Source organism: Oncorhynchus kisutch, linkage group LG1 (assembly GCF_002021735.2).
Source record: "Oncorhynchus kisutch isolate 150728-3 linkage group LG1, Okis_V2, whole genome shotgun sequence".
NCBI classification, from domain to species: Eukaryota; Metazoa; Chordata; class Actinopteri; order Salmoniformes; family Salmonidae; genus Oncorhynchus; species Oncorhynchus kisutch.
In genome coordinates this window covers 20,786,568-20,807,257 of record NC_034174.2, presented here as the reverse complement: position 1 = coordinate 20,807,257, position 20,690 = coordinate 20,786,568, and the positions used below count along the sequence as shown (strand labels likewise).

Genomic DNA, 20,690 nt, shown 5'->3' with positions numbered 1-20,690 from the left:
TTCTCCAGCGAATCACGGGGATCTGGGCCTGGTCGGGTGTCTGTAGTAGTTTATCCCTCCCGTCCGACTCATTGAAGAACTCTTCGTCCAGCTTGAGGTGAGCAATTGCAGTTCTGATGTCCAGAAACTCTTTTCGGTCATAAGAGACAGTAGCAGCAACATTATGTACAAAACAAGTTACGAACGAGTTACGAAAAATAGTATGGTTGGTTGGAGCCGATAAGACGGCAGCCCTCCCCTCCGGCGCCATCGTTGTATCAATCATGACTGAATACATTTAGTTTTTTGGTAATCAGATTACATGTAATCAGTTACTCCCCAACCCTTCCTATAGCCTTATCATATTGTTAAAACTCCCAGGTGTCCATTTCATCTAGTTAATCCCTGTTGTGTCTATGATCTGTCTCTCATCAAATTTGGTCTTACTGAGTGTGGATTTTCCTCTAAAACTCCTTTCTTTCCCGTAGGATTCACTCAGGAATGCGATTTTAGTACTGAGTTACTGTACCTGTGAACAAATGTGTGTTCTCAGAACACATCTGCCATCCTGATGTGTCAGTAGTTACCTCTGACTCACACCATAGGAGTTGTGTTTTACCAGACACCCCCGGTCCTCACCCCTCTCATGCCATGTTTCCCTTGATTACTTATGAATTTATCTTGATTATTTATAAACATTCTAAACTGATTGTGGAATGTTGAGATCTAGCTACTCACACTGCTTGCTGTGCTTGGTGTATTGATTGGTTTGTGTTAAGGAAAACAATCCTAGATGCCGTGCCTACCTTATGGCTCCAGGCATCAACTCGCCACTTCCCTCCAAGAGGACACCCTGTTGGTAAACCCAGCTGTTCCTGCTGGTAAACCCAGCTGTTCCTGCTGGTAAACCCAACTGTTCCTGTCTGTCTCTCCATTTTTCCTCTCAATCTCTGTCTTGCTCCTTATCCCCATGTTTTTTTAGACTGTTGAATGGCACATTGTTAAGAATTTAGGTCAAATTTTGGTAAACCACCTCCCTTTGGTCAATAACAATGTCCTCTTCAGTGCAGATTAAGTTAAATGAATAAGAATGGAGTGGATTCATGTGATGGGCTGGGTCAGACTGTCAGTGTCAATACACAGTGAATCTTTACTGTGACAGTTGTTTGTTTAAGAGGCGCCTCTGTGTCTCTCAATAGGAGGTCACACAGGGGGAACTTCACACTAGTATGAGCAAACAGGACCGCCTCAATTCCATGACTGGAACCCATGTGAAATGTGTGAGGGAAACTATATATACAAAAGTGTGTGGACACCTCTTCAAATAGTGGATTAAGCTATTTAAACCACACCCATTGCTGACAGGTGTATACAATTGAGCACACAGCCATGTAGTCTCCATAGACAAACATTGGCAGAATAATGGCCTTACTGAAGAGCTCAGTAACTTTCAACTTAGCACTGTCATAGGACGCCACCTTTCCAACAAGTCAGTTAGTCAAATGTCTGCCCTGCTAGAGCTGCCCCGGTCAACTGTAAGCGCTATTATTGTGAAGTAAAAACGTTTAGGAGCAACAATGGCTGAGCTGCAAGGTGGTAGGCTGACTGCTGAAGCGCGTAGTGCGTAAAAATCGTTTGTCCTCGGATACAACACTCACTACCAAGTTCCAAACTGCATCTGGAAGCAACGTCTGCACAATAACTGTTTGTTGGGAGCTTCATGAAATGGGTTTCAATGGCCCAGAAACTGCACACAAGCCTAAGATCACCATGCGCAATGCCAAGCATCGACTGGAGTGGTGTAAAGCTTGCCACCATTGGACTCTGGAGCAGTGAAAACACGTTCTCTGGAGTGACTCCATATGAATGCCCATGATTTTGCAATGAGATGTTTGACGAGGACACTTTTGATCATGGAGTGTATCTCTGTTAACACCCCTACAACATCTTTTCCAAAATGATTCATCAGGACCAACTTGTGAGCCATGTTCCTCGGTTTCTGACAAAAAAAATATTGTTTTTGTTTATTTGGTGAGATACAAGAAAATCCCAAAGGCTTGCCTCACAACACAAACAAGTTTTGGAGCCACTGTGTGGAGAATGCTGTCATAATATAAAATGTTGGGTCCCTGCTGTCTTCAGTGAATGTGTACAACTGTGTATAAACACAGTATGATTTATCTTACTTTCAGGGCAAGGTCATTGCTGTTACTTTTGGTTCATTCTTTTTTTTGTATTACAATTGAGACATTAAACACACACGTGGTTTAGGTTTCTCTCCATCTTTTCTTCTCCATACATTATTTATGCTGTTTCGCTCTCAAAATATGAACGCAACATGTAAAATGTTGGTCCCATGTTTCACAAGCTGAAATAAAAGTTCGCAGAAAATTTCCATATGCACAAAAAGCTTATTTCTCCCAAATGTTGTGCACAAATTAGTTCACATCCCTGTTAGTGAGCATTTCTCCTTTGCCAAGATAATCCATCCATCTGACAGGTGTGGTATATCAAGAATCTGATTAGACAGCATGAACTTTACACAGGTGCACCTTGTGCTGGGGACAATAAAAGGCCCCTCTAAAATGTGCAGTTTTGTCACACAACACAATGCCACAGATGTCTCCAAGTTTTGAGGGAGCGTGCAATTGGCATGCTGACTGCAGGAATGTCAACCAGAGCTGTTGCCAGCTATTTTCTCTACCTTAAGCTGCCTCCCACGTCGTCTTAGAGAATTTGGCAGTACGTCCAACCGGCCTCACAACCGCAGACCACCACGCCAGCCCAGGACCTCCACATCTGGTTTCTTCACTTGCTGGATCGTCTGAGAACAGCCACCCGGACAGATGCTGAAAGTGTGGGCTTGCACAACCGAAGAATTTCTGCACAAACGGTCAGAAACCATCTCAGGGAAGCTCATCTTTGTGCCCTTTGTCCTCACCAGGGTCTTGACCTGACTGCAGTTTGGTGTCATAACCAACTTCAGTGGGCGAAGGCTCTCCTTCGATAGCCACTGACATGCTGGAGAAGAGTGTGCTCTTCACAGATGAATCCCGGATTCAACTGAAGCGGGCAAATGGCCGACAGCGAATGTGGTGTCGTGTGGGCGATCAGTTTGTTGATGTCAACGTTGTGAATAGAGTGCCCCATGGTGGGGTTATGGTATGGGCAGGCATAAGCTACGGAAAATGAACACAATTGCGTTTTATCAATGGGAATTTCAATGCACAGAGATACCGTGACGAGATCCTGAGGCCCATTGTCGTGCCATTCATCCGCCCTCATCACCTCATGTTTCATCTTGATAATGCACAGACCCATGTCGCAGGGATCTGTACACAATTCCTGGAAGCTGAGAATATCCCAGTTCCTCCATGGCCTGCATACACACCAGAAATGTCTCCCATTGAGCATGTTTGGGATGCTCTGGATCGACATGTACGACAGCGTGTTCCAGTTCCCCCCCCAGTATCCAGCAACTTTGTAAAGCCTTTGAAGAGGAGTGGAACAACATTCCACAGGCTACAGTGATCAACTCTATGCGAAGGAGATGTGTCGCACTGCATGAGGCAAATGGTGGTCACAACAGATACTGACTGGTTTTCTGATGGTATCTGTGAGGTATCTGTGACCAACAGATGCATATCTGTATTCCCAATCATAATGTTGTGTCTTTGGCTATGCCGGATTAAGTGATATGACATGCTATTCTATAAAATAATTTCTCCGTAATTAATATTCCCTGATTGAGCTAATCATGTAAATGTAATTAACTAGAGAGTCGGGGCACCACAAAATAATATTTATAGAGCTGTTATCTCCCGAATAAACTCTTAAAGATCTAGTAATATTTTACATCAATAGCAGTCAATATTAATCATCATCTTAATTCAGTCTCATCTGAAAGTTGTACATTCTTGGTTATCTGCACGAACCCTGGCTAACAAGTTGAATCAGCAATAAAAAAAATTGGGTTTAATTATTTATTTACTAAATACCTAACTAATCACACAGAATTACACATACACATAATTAAATCATAACTTGATTACAAATTACGTCATAAAGGAAAACATCCCTAGCGGGCGGAACAGATATGACAGCTTGTTACACAAAAGAAAAGGGGCTGGGTTTGAGTGAAAGAGTGGGAAGACTGAGGAACAAAGGACGAAGTTGTGCTATCGTAAATACAGTATGTTATGCATTCTAAATTACCGCCCATTTGGATTATCTGAACCATTCTGACATCGGACCGTCGTCCTCGGAACAGGAGGTTACATTGTCTTCAAGGCTTTATATAGGAAGGGAGAGGAGGGCGTGTTTGAAAAGTTTTATAGCCCATGTCCCTTCACAGGAACGGGCCACTGATTGAGCAGAGCCCTACGTTATGAAAACCCAAATCTCACATTTTAGAAGCTAAAATCACATTTCATCCCATCACAAATAATTTCATATTCAAACATTTAAATTGAACAACAATTCCATGTGAATCCGATAACTCTGATGTGTAGACTTTCCACTGTAGAGTTTATGTCACCTTATCATTGATGAGAATGTCTCAGATGACAACCGAACTGACATCATATTCATTATGTACCACTGCATATGTTCAATTGGTTGGATTACCAGAATGTAGTTCATTTCCCCCCACATTCTGATGTTCCCAGATTCTCTATGTTAATCAAGGGTTTTGCAAATGTAACATCAGTAGGGTAGAGAGAGGAAAAAGGGGGGAAGAGGTATTCATAAACCTACCCCCAGGCCAACGTCATGACAATGTGAAATCCATAGATTAAGGCCTAATGAATTTATTTCGAGTAAAATCTTTTGATGAGTGTTAAATTTATATTTTTGTTTAGTATAGATAGTCAGTCAGACAGACAGATCGGCTCCTCCTCGTCCCTACGACAGCAGCACAGCCGTGCTTAAGAAAACCTTTGAAAGAACCTGTTAACGTGAAGCCATACAAATTCCAAAAAGCATACTTTTTCAATAATGCACATACAATGGACATAGACAGGCTAGGTCTGATAGTCTGTCACGTTCTGTGTTAACTGTAGGCCTATTTGTGTTTAGTCATATTACTGAAAATGTAAATGCTCTGTCTCTTTCTGTTACAGGATTTAACATTAGACACTTGAAGAGAGGCATAGTGGCTCCCCCCACTGGTGGTGGCTGGGATCACTTTACTTTTGGGGACCAGTGGAAGACATACATTTCTTAATGGCTTAACAAAAATAGATGGCTAACCAGACACCTGGAGAACATATGCTTGAAGTTGCAAGGTATTTGAATATTTAAGCCAACCTGTTCTCTATGCAAAATTATTTGTCCCATTTCTATTAGGTAACCACAGTGCACTCTCTCAGTAGGTGAGGTTTTGATTGGCTGAGGTTCGAGAAGCAAGGCCTCACGAATCAGACCACATGGAGGTTAAAGGGCGTCTCATCACATCCATGGGTGTGCGGTCTCCAGGTGAGTTTTACACCTTTACAAAGAGATGTTGGGGTATTTAGTAATCTCGCGTGGACAGACGCATGTAAGATAGTCTGTTGACAGACACCACGATACCATCCTGGGATGTGACGACTAACAAGGAACTTTGTTCCTTTGCACAGATTTCTTTGTCACTGATAATTTGGACAATTCCAGATTTTGCAGGTATTTGCATTTTTCGAATTTCGGAAGGGCATGGGACATTTGGCCCATAGACTTCCCCAAAACTTTCAGAGAATGTGGGGTGGAGCAACCGCCTTGCTTCCGCTCTTTGTTGTAGTATGTTTTCTAACTATCAGACATGCTTTTGAGTTATGTACCCAGTAGGTCCCTCAGGTCCTCTGGCAATGGCCTTTTAACTATCCCAAAGCCTAGGACCAAGAGGCATGGAGAGGCAGCCTTTTAACTATCCCAAAGCCTAGGACCAAGAGGCATGGAGATGCAGTCTTTAGTAACTATGCCACCAGCCTCTGGAAAAGCCTGCCAAAGAACCTGAGGGGGGCCGAAACTGTGGACATATTTAAAAGGGATATTAAAACACTATTTTCTAGCTTTGCTTATCCTTAGGGTGCTTTTTTAGTAGTTCAGTTTTTGTAATTGTTCTTTTTTTTATCCTCTAAACATAATTATGTTTTTATTTTCATTGTTTTGTTTCTGGTGGGGGGGGGGGGCTAGTTATTTAAAATAAAATGTTTTACCTTTATTTAACTAGACAAGTCAGTTAAGAACAAATTCTTATTTTATATGATGGCCTGGGAACAGTGGGTTAACTGCCTTGTTCAGGGGCAGAACAACAGATTTTTACCTTGTCAGCTCGGGGATTCGATCTTGCTACCAGTCCAACGCTCTAACCACTAGGCTACCTGCCGGGGGGGTGAGGTGGGTGGGGTTAAGTGCATTGTGTTACATTTATGTCTGAAATCAGCTATATAAATGAAGCTTGTGTCAACACATCTGCCCCCAGAACTTAATTGAGCATATGGCACAAGTATGCAATATTTTAGTTCTGGGTTTCTGATATTAGGTACTTAGTAACACCATTAGGTACTTAGTAACACCATTGCTGTTACATAGTAATTGTATAATTGTTGTCTTAACTGAACATGTTGACATGTTTGTTGGTGTGTAGATCAGGACAGCAAGCTGCAAGCTGAGCGCATCTCCGCACTACAGGAGAGAAAGCAAATCCTGGAGGACATCCTCAGCAGCCGAATGGGAGAGCTGAGACAAGTGTGTCTGCTGGAGGCGGTCAGTTCCTCTCTCCTACCTTTTAACTATTGTAGGTCTCAGGTCAGTTCCTCTCCCCTACCTTTTAACTATTGTAGGTCTCAGGTCAGTTCTTCTCCCGTACCTTTTAACTATTGTAGGTCTCAGGTCAGTTCCTCTCCCCTACCTTTTAACCATTCGCGGGCTCAGGTCAGTTCCTCTCTCCTACCTTTTAACTATTGTAGGGCTCAAAGCACGGTAGAGGGAATGGCTCCATACACCCAAGCCATGCTATCGAGACGTGTGCTTTATCAGATTAATGGAAAGCAAGAACCAACGTTAGGTTTGTTTTCTGTTTCTGACTCAATACAGATAAGCTCTCAACCCCTGTAAACCTCAACCACCTGAAATAATAAATCAGGCTCAATGAGTTTGGCTGCACAGATGAAAGAACCATTTTTGGCAACTTGTTGTTACAAAGCAAAGTTTAAAGAGCAACTGCCCTTAAAAAGCAACTTCTTGTTTAGAAAACAGCCTAAGTGGCATTGAAGTGAGTCAGAAACATTTATTCTACTGTCAAAATTGACAAAGTGTAAATAGGATAATTTTGGTCAGTCATTCTTGTCAAAAACAGAGTTTTGTGAGACTTGTGGTCGTAATTGCATCACAATGTCCACATGCCCACAGCTGGCAGCACACAAGTAATCAGTGTTTCGGAGTGCAGCTGTTCGTGACCCAATTGTAATGCTGTGGTAAATTTGGGTTGACTTTGGAAATCCCTATAGGACTAGTTAGGGACCATCTGCAAATTACACAATGTACATGGAACAATATGTTAAAGTTCCAATGGTTCCAAATTTCAATTACTTAAAAATCTCAAACCAATGATAAATTGTAGAAATGGATACAAATATTGAAAGCATTTAATGAGAACTAAAAGGTGAGCAACAAAATAATTGTCTCATTTACAATGTGTAATTTATTGACAGCTCCTAACTAGCCCCGGAGGCTATCCAAAGGTAAACCAATTTTGCCACAGTTGTACACCAGCCGGCTAAGGCTAATTGCCAAAATAAATTGGCTAACTCTTCCCACCTGCGAACACACATGAGACACCCACATCAAAACACACACCTAGGCTCCCGAGTGGCGCAGCAGTCTAAGGCACTGCATCTCAGTGCAAGAGGTGTCACTGCAGCCCCTGGTTCGAATTCAGGCTGCATCACATCTCGCCATGATTGGGAGTCCTATATGGTGGCGCACAATTGGACCAGGTTTGGCCGGGGTAGGCCCTCATTGTAAATAAGAATTTGTTCTCAATGGACTTGCCTAGTTTAAATAAAGGTTAAATAAAAAAACGAAACCAACTCACGTTCTAATTCAGTCATGGCCGCGAGCCTTTCTTAATAAACCAAATCTAAAACGAGGTAAAATCAGGAAGTGCAGTCACCCTTTAAAGTTTCCCCCTTGCAGAGCAGTGTCAGTCACGAATATGAAGCGAAAGCATATGAATGTTAGCCTGATTTCTCCAGAGACAGAGACCAAAATACTTTACCAGGCACCAAATCCAGCTTTTCACTCACAGCTGTTTCACACATTTCCCCTGATTTTTGGTTTAGAATTCAACACAGATGTGTCTCAGCTTCTCTCCAGACTAAGATTATTCATGCATGGAAATGCTCTCTATATACTGTTTAGTGCATTGGATGTGGTGGTTTGATGCACTACCATTCAAATGATACTATTCTTGACCAATGTTCATATGATCACAGTTGCATTAGTTCTAGCTAATTTTAATATACACTGTTAGTCTCCAGCCTGTGTATGATACAAATGTTTATTACGTTTGTTCCTATTGCTGTTTGATATATTTAATAACAGACAGTATGAAATTTGACTTGGCATTGGCCGTATGAAAATAGTGGTAAAAAAAGTCTGAAAATATCTGCAGGAGCTGACCGGGATGGTCCCACATGCTTTTCCCCTGGAGACAGGAGAGAGATCTCCTGTTGTACAGCGCAGGGCTGGACTGGCACATTACAACACCAAGGGAGAGGTCAGAGAACATTCAGAGACTATGACACTGGTCACAGAGGACCTATATGTCTGTTAATACAACACATCACTGACTAAGTTATTGCTTTGTGCAGGATGAGTCAGGTCAGCGAAGGCAGATGAAAACACTCTTCAGTGGGGCTCTGTACAGACACTCAGAGTCAGACAGGAATGTCCCCAACAGCAGGAGGACCGTCCACCGGGGATGTCACACAGGTAAGGTAGTGCTGCATACAGCAAGAGTTCCAAGATGTATTAACAGCTACACAAAGATATTGCACAATGTTACAGTACCATGATATCCACAGAGAAAAGTCTGAACAACCTCTCACCACACATAGGATAGAACTTTTATATGAGGCAGTTTCCTCTCCTTTCCGATGCTGTGATGGCCTGTCTATTTGGTCTCAAATCAAATCAAAGTTTATTTGTCACGTGCGCCGAATACAACAGGTACCTTACAGTGAAATGCTTACTTACAGGCTCTAACCTATGGTGCCGGGGAAAAGAGGTGTGTGTGTAGGTAAAGAAATAAAACAACAGTAAAAAGACATTTGACAAAAGAGTAGCAAGCTATATACAGACACCTGTTAGTCAGGCTTATTGGGGTAGTATGTACATGTAGGTATCGTTAAAGTGACTATGCATATATGATGAACAAAGAGTAGCAGAAGCATAAAAAGAGGGGTTGGCAGGTGGTGGGACACAATGCAGATAGCCCGGTTAGCCAATGTGCGGGAGCACTGGTTGGTCGGCCCATTTAGGTAGCATGTACCTGAATGTAAAGTTAAAGTGACTGTGCATAAGATAAACAGAGAGTAGCAGCAGCGTAAAAGAGGGGTTAGGAGGGGGGTGGCACAGAATGCAAATAGTCCGGGTAACCATTTGGTTAGCTGTTCAGGAGTCTTATGGCTTGGGGGAAAAAACTGTTGAGAAGCCTTTTTGTCCTAGACTTGGCACTCCGGTACCGCTCGCCATGTGGTAGTAGAGAGAACAGTCTATGACTGGAGTGGCTGGGGTCTTTGACCATTTTTAGGGCCTTCCTCTGACACCACCTGGTGTAGAGGTCCTGGATGGCAGGCAGCTTTGCCCCAGTGATGTACTGGGCCGTACGCACTACCCTCTGAAGTGCTTTGCGGTCGGAGGCCGAGCAATTGCCGTACCAGGCAGTGATGCAACCGGTCAGGATGCTTTCGATGTTGCAGCTGTAGAAACTTTTGAGGATCTCAGGACCTATGCCAAGTCTTTTTAGTTTCCTGAGGGGGAATAGGCTTTGTTGTGCCCTCTTCACGACTGTCTTGGTGTGTTTGGACCAATCTAGTTTGTTGTTGATGTGGACACCAAGGAATTTGAAGCTCTCAACCTGCTCCACTACAGCCCCGTCGATGAGAATGGGGGCGTGCTCGGTGATCTTTTTCCTGTAGTCCACAATCATCTCCTTAGTCTTGGTTACGTTGAGGGATAGGTTTTTATTCTGGCACCACCTGGTCAGGTCTCTGAGCTCCTCCCTATAGGCTGTCTCGTCGTTGTCGGTGATCAGGCCTACCACTATTGTGTCGTCAGCATACTTAATGATGGTGTTGGAGTTGTGCCTGGCCATGCAGTCGTGGGTTAACAGGGAGTACAGGAGAGGACTGAGCACGCCCCCTTGGGGAGCTCCAGTGTTGAGGATCAGCGTGGCAGATGTGTTGCTACCTACCCTCACCACCTGGGGGTGGCCTGTCAGGAAGTCCAGGATCCAGTTGCAGAGGGAGGTGTTTAGTCCTAGGATCCTTAGCTTGGTGATGAGCTTTGAGGGTACTATGGTGTTGAACGCTGTGCTGTAGTCAATGAACAACATTCTCACATAGGTGTTCCTTTTGTCCAGGTGGGAAAGGGCAGTGTGGAGTGCAATATAGATTGCATCATCTGTGGATCTGTTTGGGCGGTATGCAAGTTTCTGGGATAATGGTGTTGATGCGAGCCATTACCAGACTTTCAAAGCCCTTCATGGCTACGGATGTGAGTGCTATGGGTCTGTAGTCATTTAGGCAGGTTGCCTTAGTGTTCTTGGGCACAGGGACTATGGTGGTCTGCTTGAAGCATGTTGGTATTACAGACTCAATCAGGGACATGCTGAAAATGTCAGTGAAGACACCTGCCAGTTGGTCAGCACATGCCCGGAGCACACGTCCTGGTAATCCATCTGGCCCCACAGCCTTGTGTATGTTGACCTGTTTAAAGGTCTTACTCACGTCGGCTACAGAGAGCGCGATCACACAGTCGTCCGGAACAGCTGATGCTCGCATGCATGCCTCAGTGTTGCTTGCCTCGAAGCGAGCATAGAAATTATTTAGCTTGTCTGATAGGCTCGCATCACTGGGAAGCTCGCGGCTGTGCTTCCCTTTGTAGTCTAATAGTTTACAAGCCCTGACACATTCGACGAGCGTCAGAGCCGGTGTAGTATGATTCAATCTTAGCCCCTTATTGACGCTTTCCCTGTTTGATGGTTCGTTGCAAGGCATAGCGGGATTTCTTGTAAGCTTCCGGGTTAGAGTCCCGCACCTTGAAAGCGGCAGCTCTACCCTTTAGCTCAGTGTGAATGTTGCCTGTAATCCATGGCTTCTGGTTGAGGTATGTACATACGGTCACTGTGGGGACGACGTCCTCAATGCACTTATTGATAAAGCCAGTGACTGATGTGGTGTATTCCTCAATGTCTCCACTTCCTGCCTGTGTTGTACTGTGTAAAACACATTTCACTGTACCTATCCAGTATATGTGACAATAAAACATCTTTATTTATTATGTATTACTGAGGTTGTTGTTGCCTGTGATGACAGGTTGTGTTTGTTTATCTTCCAGAGGACACAGTGATGTCGGAGAGTACTAGCTCCATGTCAGATTCAACGTGCCATGACAAAGGTGAGTCAGCCAGAGCTACAAATGCAATAATAACAACTGAATCTGTTAAAGCTGGTCTGTAAAATCATTGAACAGTTATCTTTGTTTGTTCCACAAATACAGTTGAAGTCGGAAGTTTACATAGATTTAATTACTCTAAACTCTAAACCACTCCACAAATGTCTTGTTCACAAACTATAGTTTTGGCAAGTCGGTTAGGACATCTACTTTGGACATTTATTTCCAAACGCCTGAAGGTACCGCGTTTATCTGTACAAACAATAGTACACAAGTATAAACACCATGTAGACCACGCAGCCGTCATACCGCTCAGGAAGGAGATGCGTTCTGTCTCCTAGAGATGAACATACTTTGGTGCGAAATGTGCAAATCAATCCCAGAACAACCACAAAGGACCTTGTGAAGATGCTGGAGGAAACAGGTACAAAAGTATCTATTTCCACAGTAAAACAAGTCCTATATCGACATAACCTGAAAGGCCGCTTAGCAAGGAAGAAGCCACTGCTCCAAAACTGCCATAACAAAATCCAGACTATGGTTTGCAGCTGCACATGGAGAAATGTCCTCTGGTCTGATGAAACAAAAATATAACTGTTTGGCCATAATGACCATTGTTATGTTTGGAGAGAAAAGGCTTGCAAGTCAAAGAACACCATCCCAACCGTGAAGCACGGGGGTGGCAGCCTCATGTTGTGGGGGTGCTTTACTGCAGGAGGGACTGGTGCACTTCACAAAATAGATGGCATCACGAGGGAGGAAAATTATGTGGATATATTGAAGTATCTCAAGACATCAGTCAGGAAGTTAAAGCTTGGTCGCAAATGGGTCTTCCAAATGGACAATGACCCCAAGAATACTTCCAAATTTGTGGCAAAAGGGCTTAAGGACAACAAAGTCAAGATATTGGAGTGGCCATCACAAGCCCTGACCTCAGTCGGATGGAAAATATGTGGGCAGAACTGAAAAGCATGTGCGAGCAAGGAGACCTACAAACCTGACTCGGTTACACCAGCTCTGTAAGAAGGAATGGGCCAAAATTCACCCAACTTATTGTGGGAAGCTTGTGGAAGGCTACCAGAAAAGGTTTGACCAAAGTCAAACAATTTAAAGGCAATGTTACCAAATACTAATTGAGTGTATGTAAACTTGACCCACTGGGAATGTGAAGAAATAAATAAATCACTCTATTATTCTGACATTTCACATTCTTAAAATAAAGTGGTGATCCTAACTGACCTAAAACAGGGATTTTTTACTCTGATTAAATGTCAGGAATTGTGAAAAACTGAGTTTAAATGTATTTGGCTGTGGTGTATGTAAACTTCCGACTTCAACTGTATATCAGTTGTGCAAAATATTCTCAAAATGTCTAGGCGGAGTTAGTATCATTACATTATTCTGTGATGACACAGAAAAAGAGATTGTATTATTTGGTGCTCTTCACATTCAGTTTATAAATCAGTTACTGGATGACAGATCGTGAAAATGAGAGGGGCGAAGAATCACATTTCTCATCGTCAAATTCGGAGTTACATGGCTGCTGCCTGATTATGTTCATGAAAGAGAATGACCTGTTTACTGTAATTGCGTGTCAATTGTGAGTTAGTGAGTAGTTAAGACCAAATCCCATATTCTCCCTCCCTCAGAGGAGTCCTCTCCCAGTGTGGCAGAAGACCACCGCTCCATGTCCCAGCCCCGTCTGGGCAGCCCAGACCACCAGGTCTGTAGGAAACTGTCCCCAGTGGAGATATACTATGAAATGAGAACACGCCGTAACTCTGTGACCAGCTCTATCAGGTAATGTCACTGTGTGTGTGTGTGTGTGTGTGTGTGTGTGTCAGTCGTGGCCAAATGTTTTGAGAATGACGCAAATATTAATTTCACTAAGTCTGCTACCTCAGTTTGTATGATGGCAATTTGCATATACTCTAGAATGAAGAGTGATCAGATGAATTCCCTATTTGCCATGCAAATAAACTGAATCCCCCAAAAACATTTCCACTGCATTTCAGCCCTGCCACAAAAGGACCAGCTGACATGTCAGTGATTCTCTCGTTAACACAGGTGTGAGTGTTGACGAGGACAAGGCTGGAGATCACTCTGTCATGCTGATTGAGTTTGAATAACAGACTGGAAGCTTCAAAAGGAGAGTGGTGCTTGGAATCATTGTTCTTCCTCTGTCAACCATGGTTACCTGCAAGGAAACACGTGCCGTCATCATTGCTTTGCACAAAAAGGGCTTCACAGGCAAGGATATTGCTGCCAGTAAGATTGCACCTAAATCAACCATTTATGTGAAGGCTTCAGGGCGCCCAAGAAAGTCCAGCAAGCACCAGGACTGTCTCCTAAAGTTGATTCAGCTGCGGGATCAGGGCACCACCAGTACAGAGCTTGTTCAGGAATGGCAGCAGGCAGCTGTGAGTACATCTGCATGCACAGTGAGGCGAAGACTTTTGGAGGATGGCCTGGTGTCAAGAAGGGCAGCAAATAAGCCACTTCTCTCCAGGAAAAACATCAGGGACAGACTGATATTCTGCAAAAGGTACAGGGATTGGACTGCTGAGAACTGGGATAAAGTCATTTTCTCTGATGAATCCCCTTTGATTGTTTGGGGTATCCGGAAAAAGCTTGTCCGGAGAAGACAAGGTGAACGCTACCATCAGTCCTGTGTCATGCCAACAGTAAAGCATCCTGAGACCATTCATGTGTGGGGTTGCTTCTCAGCCAAGGGAGTGGTCTCACCCACAATTTTGTCTAAGAACACAGCCATGAATCAAGACTGGTACCAACACATCCTCCGAGAGCAACTTCTCCCAACCATCCAGGAACAGTTGTGACAAACAATGCCTTTTCCAGCCTGATGGAGCACCTTGCCATAAGGCAAAAGTGATAACTAAGTGTCTCGGGGAACAAAACATCGATATTTTGGGTCCATGGCCATGAAACTCCCCAGACCTTAATCCCATTGAGAACTTGTGGTCAATCCTCAAGAGGCGGGTGGACAAACAAAAACCCACTAATTTTGACAAACTCCAAGCATTGATTATGCAAGAATGGGCTGCCATCAGTCAGGATGTGGCCCATAAGTTAATTGACAGCATGCCAGGGCGGTTTGCAGAGGTCTTGAAAAAGAAGGGTCAACACTGCAAATATTGACTATTTGCATCAACTTCATGTAATTGTCAATAAAAGCCTTTGACACTTATGAAATTGTCACGATCATTATAAGGAGTGGACCAAGATGCAGCGTGGTATGTTTCCATCCTTTTATTTGGAAGAGAACTTAAACCACAAAACAATAAAGCGAATAAAGGAAACGTGACGCTACATACAGTGCAGAAAGCAACTACACACAAACATAGTCAAGATCCCACAAATCACAATGGGGAAAATGGCTACCTAAATATGATATATATATATATCATATAAATATATATAAATATATTTATATAATTTATATAAATATAAATATGATACCCAATCAGAGACAACGATAAACAGCTGCTTCTGATTGGGAACCATAATCAGGCCAACATAGTTATATAATTCCCCTAGATAACCCACCCTTAATCACACCCCGACCTAACCAACATAGAGAATAAACAGCTCTCTATGGTCAGGGCGTGACAGAAATGCTTGTAATTATACTTCAGTATTCCATAGTAACATCTTACAAAAATATCTAAAGACACTGAGGCAGCAGACTTTGCGAAAAATTAATATTTGTCTCATTCTCAAAACTTCTGGCCAAGACTTGTCACAGGCCGGATCATAGCCTGTGGCAAAAATGAGGGGACGCGAACAACAGGTATAGGCCAATTAAAAAATGTTCTTTATTTTAAACAAAACTATTAACTTTAAACTAAGAAAAATGAATGAGGTGTGGAAGTATCATAATGTAAGGTGTATGTAAAGTGCATGGATGCGTGAATCTGTGTGTGTGAATGACTGAGTGAAAACTGCAAAACTACAAAAGAACAAACAAAACAGGTTCATACCTGGAGGAGCGGAGAGAGAGAGAAGTGATTAGTGGCAGTTTAGGTGACTCCAATCACTAACGACCCTCCTCTGCCTGCAGGAGAAACCGCCCCTGCACTGCAGAGGAGGAGCCGTGACACTGTATATATGTGTAAAGCACTCCTTCTTTTTGTGTCTAATGCTATGTTCTGATGTTTTTCCCTAGCCCTAGTCATTCTCTACCAAGGTGTGCATCTAATGTTGAAGGCAGAAGTGTTCCTGCTACCCCCCTCCTCGCCCGAACCGCCCCAATCAGTGTTCATGTCAGGTAATATTCCTCCTCTGGTCCAGTGCTTCTGCTTAATGCAGCACATCCACTGCTACTCGCCCACTATGATGACAGAGAGGCTGACCGAATGCCCAATGAGTGCAGCAGGTAATTCGGCTACAGAACATGCCAGTGATGGCTCTCAAGATGCCAGTCAAGGCTCCCAAGATGATTTTATTTTGCGAGAAGTTGCGAGAAGGTGCTTAGTGTCATATTGACTTATTTCATGCTCTTTTTTTTAACTTATTTTTGTATTCATAGCTTTGATATGACAAATTCAATCATTTGAAAATCTAAATGTAAAGATATAGGTTATTGTCATAATGTAAACACACTATCACAATAAATCAAATCAAATCAAATGTATTTATATAGCCCTTCGTACATCAGCTGATATCTCAAAGTGCTGTACAAAAACCCAGCCTAAAACCACAAACAGCAAGCAATGCAGGTGTAGAAGCACGGTGGCTAGGAAAAACTCCCTAGAAAGGCCAAAACCTAGGAAGAAACCTAGAGAGGAACCAGGCTATGTGGGGTGGCCAGTCCTCTTCTGGCTGTGCCGGGTGGAGATTATAACAGAACATGGCCAAGATGTTCAAATGTTCATAAATGACCAGCATGTTCGAATAATAAGAAGGCAGAACAGTTGAAACTGGAGCAGCAGCACGGCCAGGTGGACTGGGGACAGCAAGGAGTCATCATGTCAGGTAATCCTGGGGCATGGTCCTAGGGCTCAGGTCCTCCGAGAGAGAGAAAGAAAGAGAGAAGGAGAGAATTAGAGAACGCACACTTAGATTCACACAGGACACCGAATAGGACAGGAGAAGTACTCCAGATATAACAAACTGACCCTAGCCCCCCGACACATAAACTACTGCAGCATAAATACTGAAGGCTGAGACAGGAGGGGTCAGGAGACACTGTGGGCCCATCCGAGGACACCCCCGGACAGGGCCAAACAGGAAGGATATAACAATAAGCCCATCAAATGCTCATTGCTCTCTATCCCTCTTTCAGATCAGATGACTCTGGTGGGATTTCACTAAAGCAGTGGTCTGGCAGCCTGGATGTACCACATATGGAGCCCCTGGCCCAGGAAGGCTCCTCCTCGGAGCGCAGAGGCTGCCCTTACAGCTCCTGTGCCCGGCGGAGCAACAGTTCTGAGGCCCTGCTTGACCGCTCCAGTCTCCCCGAGGACCCAGCCCCCAGGAATGGGATGCCCCCCAGAGGAGGGCCTTACAAAAGTTCTGAGGCCCTCACTGACGGCAAGCTGAGGCACATCCACCTGGGCAGTCCTGAGAGACAGGAGCAGGCCAACCTGCGGCTGTCCATGGGTGGGAGAGTAGAAGCAGCAGAAGGAGGGGGTTACAACGAGCTCCTAATGGATTACATCTGGGGAAAGCAACAGAGGATGCAAGTGCAACACCAGCTGTACCAATCAACAGGTAGAATCTGGCAGGACATTTCCTCTCCTCGATCGTCCACTGCTGCAGTGCCTCCTCCCGCCAATGGCTTCTCCCACTCCCAGGTGCATCTTCCCAGCGCTACTCCTTCCTACAGTCCCAGAGTGATCCATAGCTCCCAGGCAGAGCCTCGCAGAGTCAAAGTCACCCGGACCAAGTCCTGCGGACCCTTCATCCCCCTGCAGCAGGACGCCATCCTGCTCTCTGCCTATGAGTCTCCCCACCCTGCCCCAAGCTCCACTACCTCCTCCATTCCCAACCTGCACCCCTTCCAGACTGAGCTGTCCGGCCCATCATTCAATCGCAGGCCTCCCCAGTTCTCTCTCCCCACCCCTGAGGACTCGACGAGGAGTCTGCATAAAGCCTTGGCGCTGGAGGGTCTCAGAGACTGGTATCTGAGGAACGCCCTCGGCTACCCTACCACTACATTGAAGGGGCATGATGCAGGGGTCTCCCGTCTCTCATACCCCCACCCTTTGGTGCACCAGGCTCAGTCTATACAAGGTGATCCACTCCATAGGTCCCAGATGTCTCAGTCAGCCAGCTTCCATGGCCACCCACTGCATGGAAGGTGAGTATTTCTCTACTTAGGAATGATTGTTGGTAACATTCACACAGGTGCAGATTAGAGTACTTTTGATCATGTTTGTTTGCTGAGTACTGTAATGATTTGTGCCCTCTCTATGGCAGGTCAATGGAGTTCTCACTCTATCAAGAGCCCATTCATCCTCAGATGCAAGACATGACAACAAAGGAGCCCAGTGCTGACCCTGGCACTTTGGTCTGATGTAGTTGAATATATATTCAAACACACGTGCACAGACAGACAGACAGACAGACAGACAGGCAGGCGGGCGGGCGGGTGGGCAGGCAGTAAAAGGAGCTGATATAAGGTGACCTCACAAGCTAAGGCAGGCAGGCAGTAAAAGGAGCTGATATAAGGTGACCTCACAAGCTAAAAAAACAAACATTACAACCACAGCAGAAAAAGACTGTAAAGCCGTTCTGAATGCCCTCTGTTGAAAATGAGCCCACCAACTTTTGACCCCTAGATCGCAAAGCAAGAAATGGATTTGCACTGGAGCTGTCCCAGGAGTCACAGAATATATTGTTATTCTGTAGCTACTGTATTGTATTCTATCGTTGGTCAGACCCAAGCCACATGTAACAAACATCCTCGTTGTTTAACCTAACAAATCTCCCAATATATAATTTTTTACAGAATAAAGTATATGTATTCTAAATTACTATTTTGTATCTTCTGAGATATAAAGAATAGTTATATAAAAGAGGTCATTTAGTGTCTTGTGATTTACAAAAATATATAATGAACTCATATCAACTAAAAAGTATTTAAACACACCAGTGAACGTGTAAATTAACCTGTTTGTAAACATGAATATATATGTCTTATCTCTTCATCTGTCCATCAAACATACGCATTTCAACTGTGCTTGCTATTTCTCATGTTTTTCAAGCGAACACAAATCCTTTCAAAGTTTGGTGTTCAATCAACAAATGAAAGAAATTCCTGTTGTTGCCAAATTGTTGTTTCATGCAAGTTCTTTTTTTCTGCATTTCCTAAGAGTCCAGCTGGTGAAAGGACATAATAGCCAAGTTCAGATAAAAACCTGAGGACTTTTAGAGGTCTATGACAGTCGTTTAATGAACTTTCTATTAATTTCTATTCATTCAGTTGCGTAGCATGTTTTCCTTCAGGGCACTTTATGAACTTCAAAAGCCTTAACCAATTGCAGTAGTGGGATGGGGAAATTGTCCCCAAGAGAGAACACACTAAAACCAGAAAATGGTTGACAGCGTATGAATTTTGAGCAAATAAGAAAAGTGTTACCATGTTCAAGTCTACGTCAAGGTGGAAGTTTTGTGGCCCATTTGGACATTCACGATCAAAGTGATGTCGTGTATAATATTATGTATTTATAAGATTGTAACAACATTATCAACAATAAACCGCATATTTGGATCTGTATGTATCATGATAATAAGCTAGATTTGATTCTAAATTCCTTTATAAACTGATGTCAACTTAATGTGGAGAAATGAAAAGGGGTCTAACTAGAACAGGGCTAGGGGATGGGACTGTTGGCATGAGCAGGCCTTATGTCAGAACTCATAAATGTGGTAGTAAGAGATTACGTTTCCATTGTATCATGTAATACGCTACTCCTATTGGTGGCACAATGTTATCATAATGGTAAAATTATTTAAAGTAATTAATGCCATTCCCATATACCACCGCAATTCAAGAACGGCTCTTTTATAAGCTTCCCACGACATGTGCTTGTTTGTTCTTGTGTATCTTAGGTTCATGATTATACCGTTATAAAAGGGCATCACTAACAACCTGAATGGTAGGAAATGAATACCTCTGGAAAGAAATGTATGAGTAGCTAATAATGATCTTTCATTTGAACTGATTAATGTCATGGCTTCATCTATTGACATGTTTTACAGGTAAAGCTATTCCTTTTATCTCAAGTACCTTTAATGGAATGTTATATTGGTTTTAAATGTTGGTGTTTTCACATTCAATAGTTTGTGTGTGAATTTCTTGAAGCTAGTCTAAACCTGAAACTGATGACCAAACTGCTGTGCATTGGGGGTCGTAAATGTATTTTTCAGGTGATGTACTTATGTCTGTAAAACATAAATGAATATACATTTTGCTCGAAGGAAATTTATCCAGAATATATATTGTATATTTATGAACTTATAACATTTTGTATCTATTTGTGAAATACATCATAAAACTGTCATAAACTGTCATAAAACCCATTCAGCACCAGCCAGAGAAGTGTGGTGTTAACTAACATTTACAAGTGTATTAGTTGTAGCTTTTTGAAGAATGAGTTATGTTGATTGACTGGAATTGTTTGTGACATATTGACTGAAATCCCTATCTGTTTTTCTCCTGATATTTTTTTTTCAAAGGGGTGAGAAATACTGTACAGTTTGTGTTTGAGGAGGATGGGGTACATTCATTGATATTTTTTAAATAAAGTATCATGGTAAATCTTGGACTGGAATCATTTAAAAAACTATATTGATGTTCATGTATTTACAGTAATTACTGTGAGTGATTTGCCTCAAATAAAATATATATATATATCATAGGTAATTTCATCGGTTACCCTTATTAGCCTAATTCTAATGACTTTGGCTTTGTTTGAAGAATTTGGCACAATTTGACATATTTAAAACATGTTTAAATAGCTTGCTAGTGTAGCTTATGGTGCTGCCAGCCACACAGCATGTACTGCTCAATCAAACACTGGCAAAGC

General features: G+C 43.1%; 1 protein-coding gene across 2 annotated transcripts; it reads left to right on the top strand.

Annotated features, from left to right (window-relative positions):
- On the top strand, window positions 1-20,247 carry LOC109897930 (coiled-coil domain-containing protein 120). 2 transcript variants are annotated; one of them, XM_031795873.1, is made up of 11 exons: window positions 1-97; window positions 5,100-5,264; window positions 5,349-5,454; window positions 6,605-6,723; window positions 8,633-8,737; window positions 8,832-8,952; window positions 11,581-11,640; window positions 13,287-13,437; window positions 15,824-15,925; window positions 16,943-17,959; window positions 18,079-20,247. In XM_031795873.1, the coding sequence occupies exons 3-11, from the start codon at window positions 5,406-5,408 to the stop codon at window positions 18,173-18,175; spliced, it is 1,821 nt and encodes a 606-aa protein (XP_031651733.1). In that variant the 5' UTR covers window positions 1-97; window positions 5,100-5,264; window positions 5,349-5,405; the 3' UTR covers window positions 18,176-20,247. The 2 variants fall into 2 exon arrangements, with proteins under 2 accessions (XP_031651733.1, XP_020348204.1); XM_020492615.2 differs by lacking the exon at window positions 1-97 and having other exon boundaries at window positions 4,758-5,264.
- The last annotated feature ends 443 nt before the right edge of the window (window positions 20,248-20,690 follow it).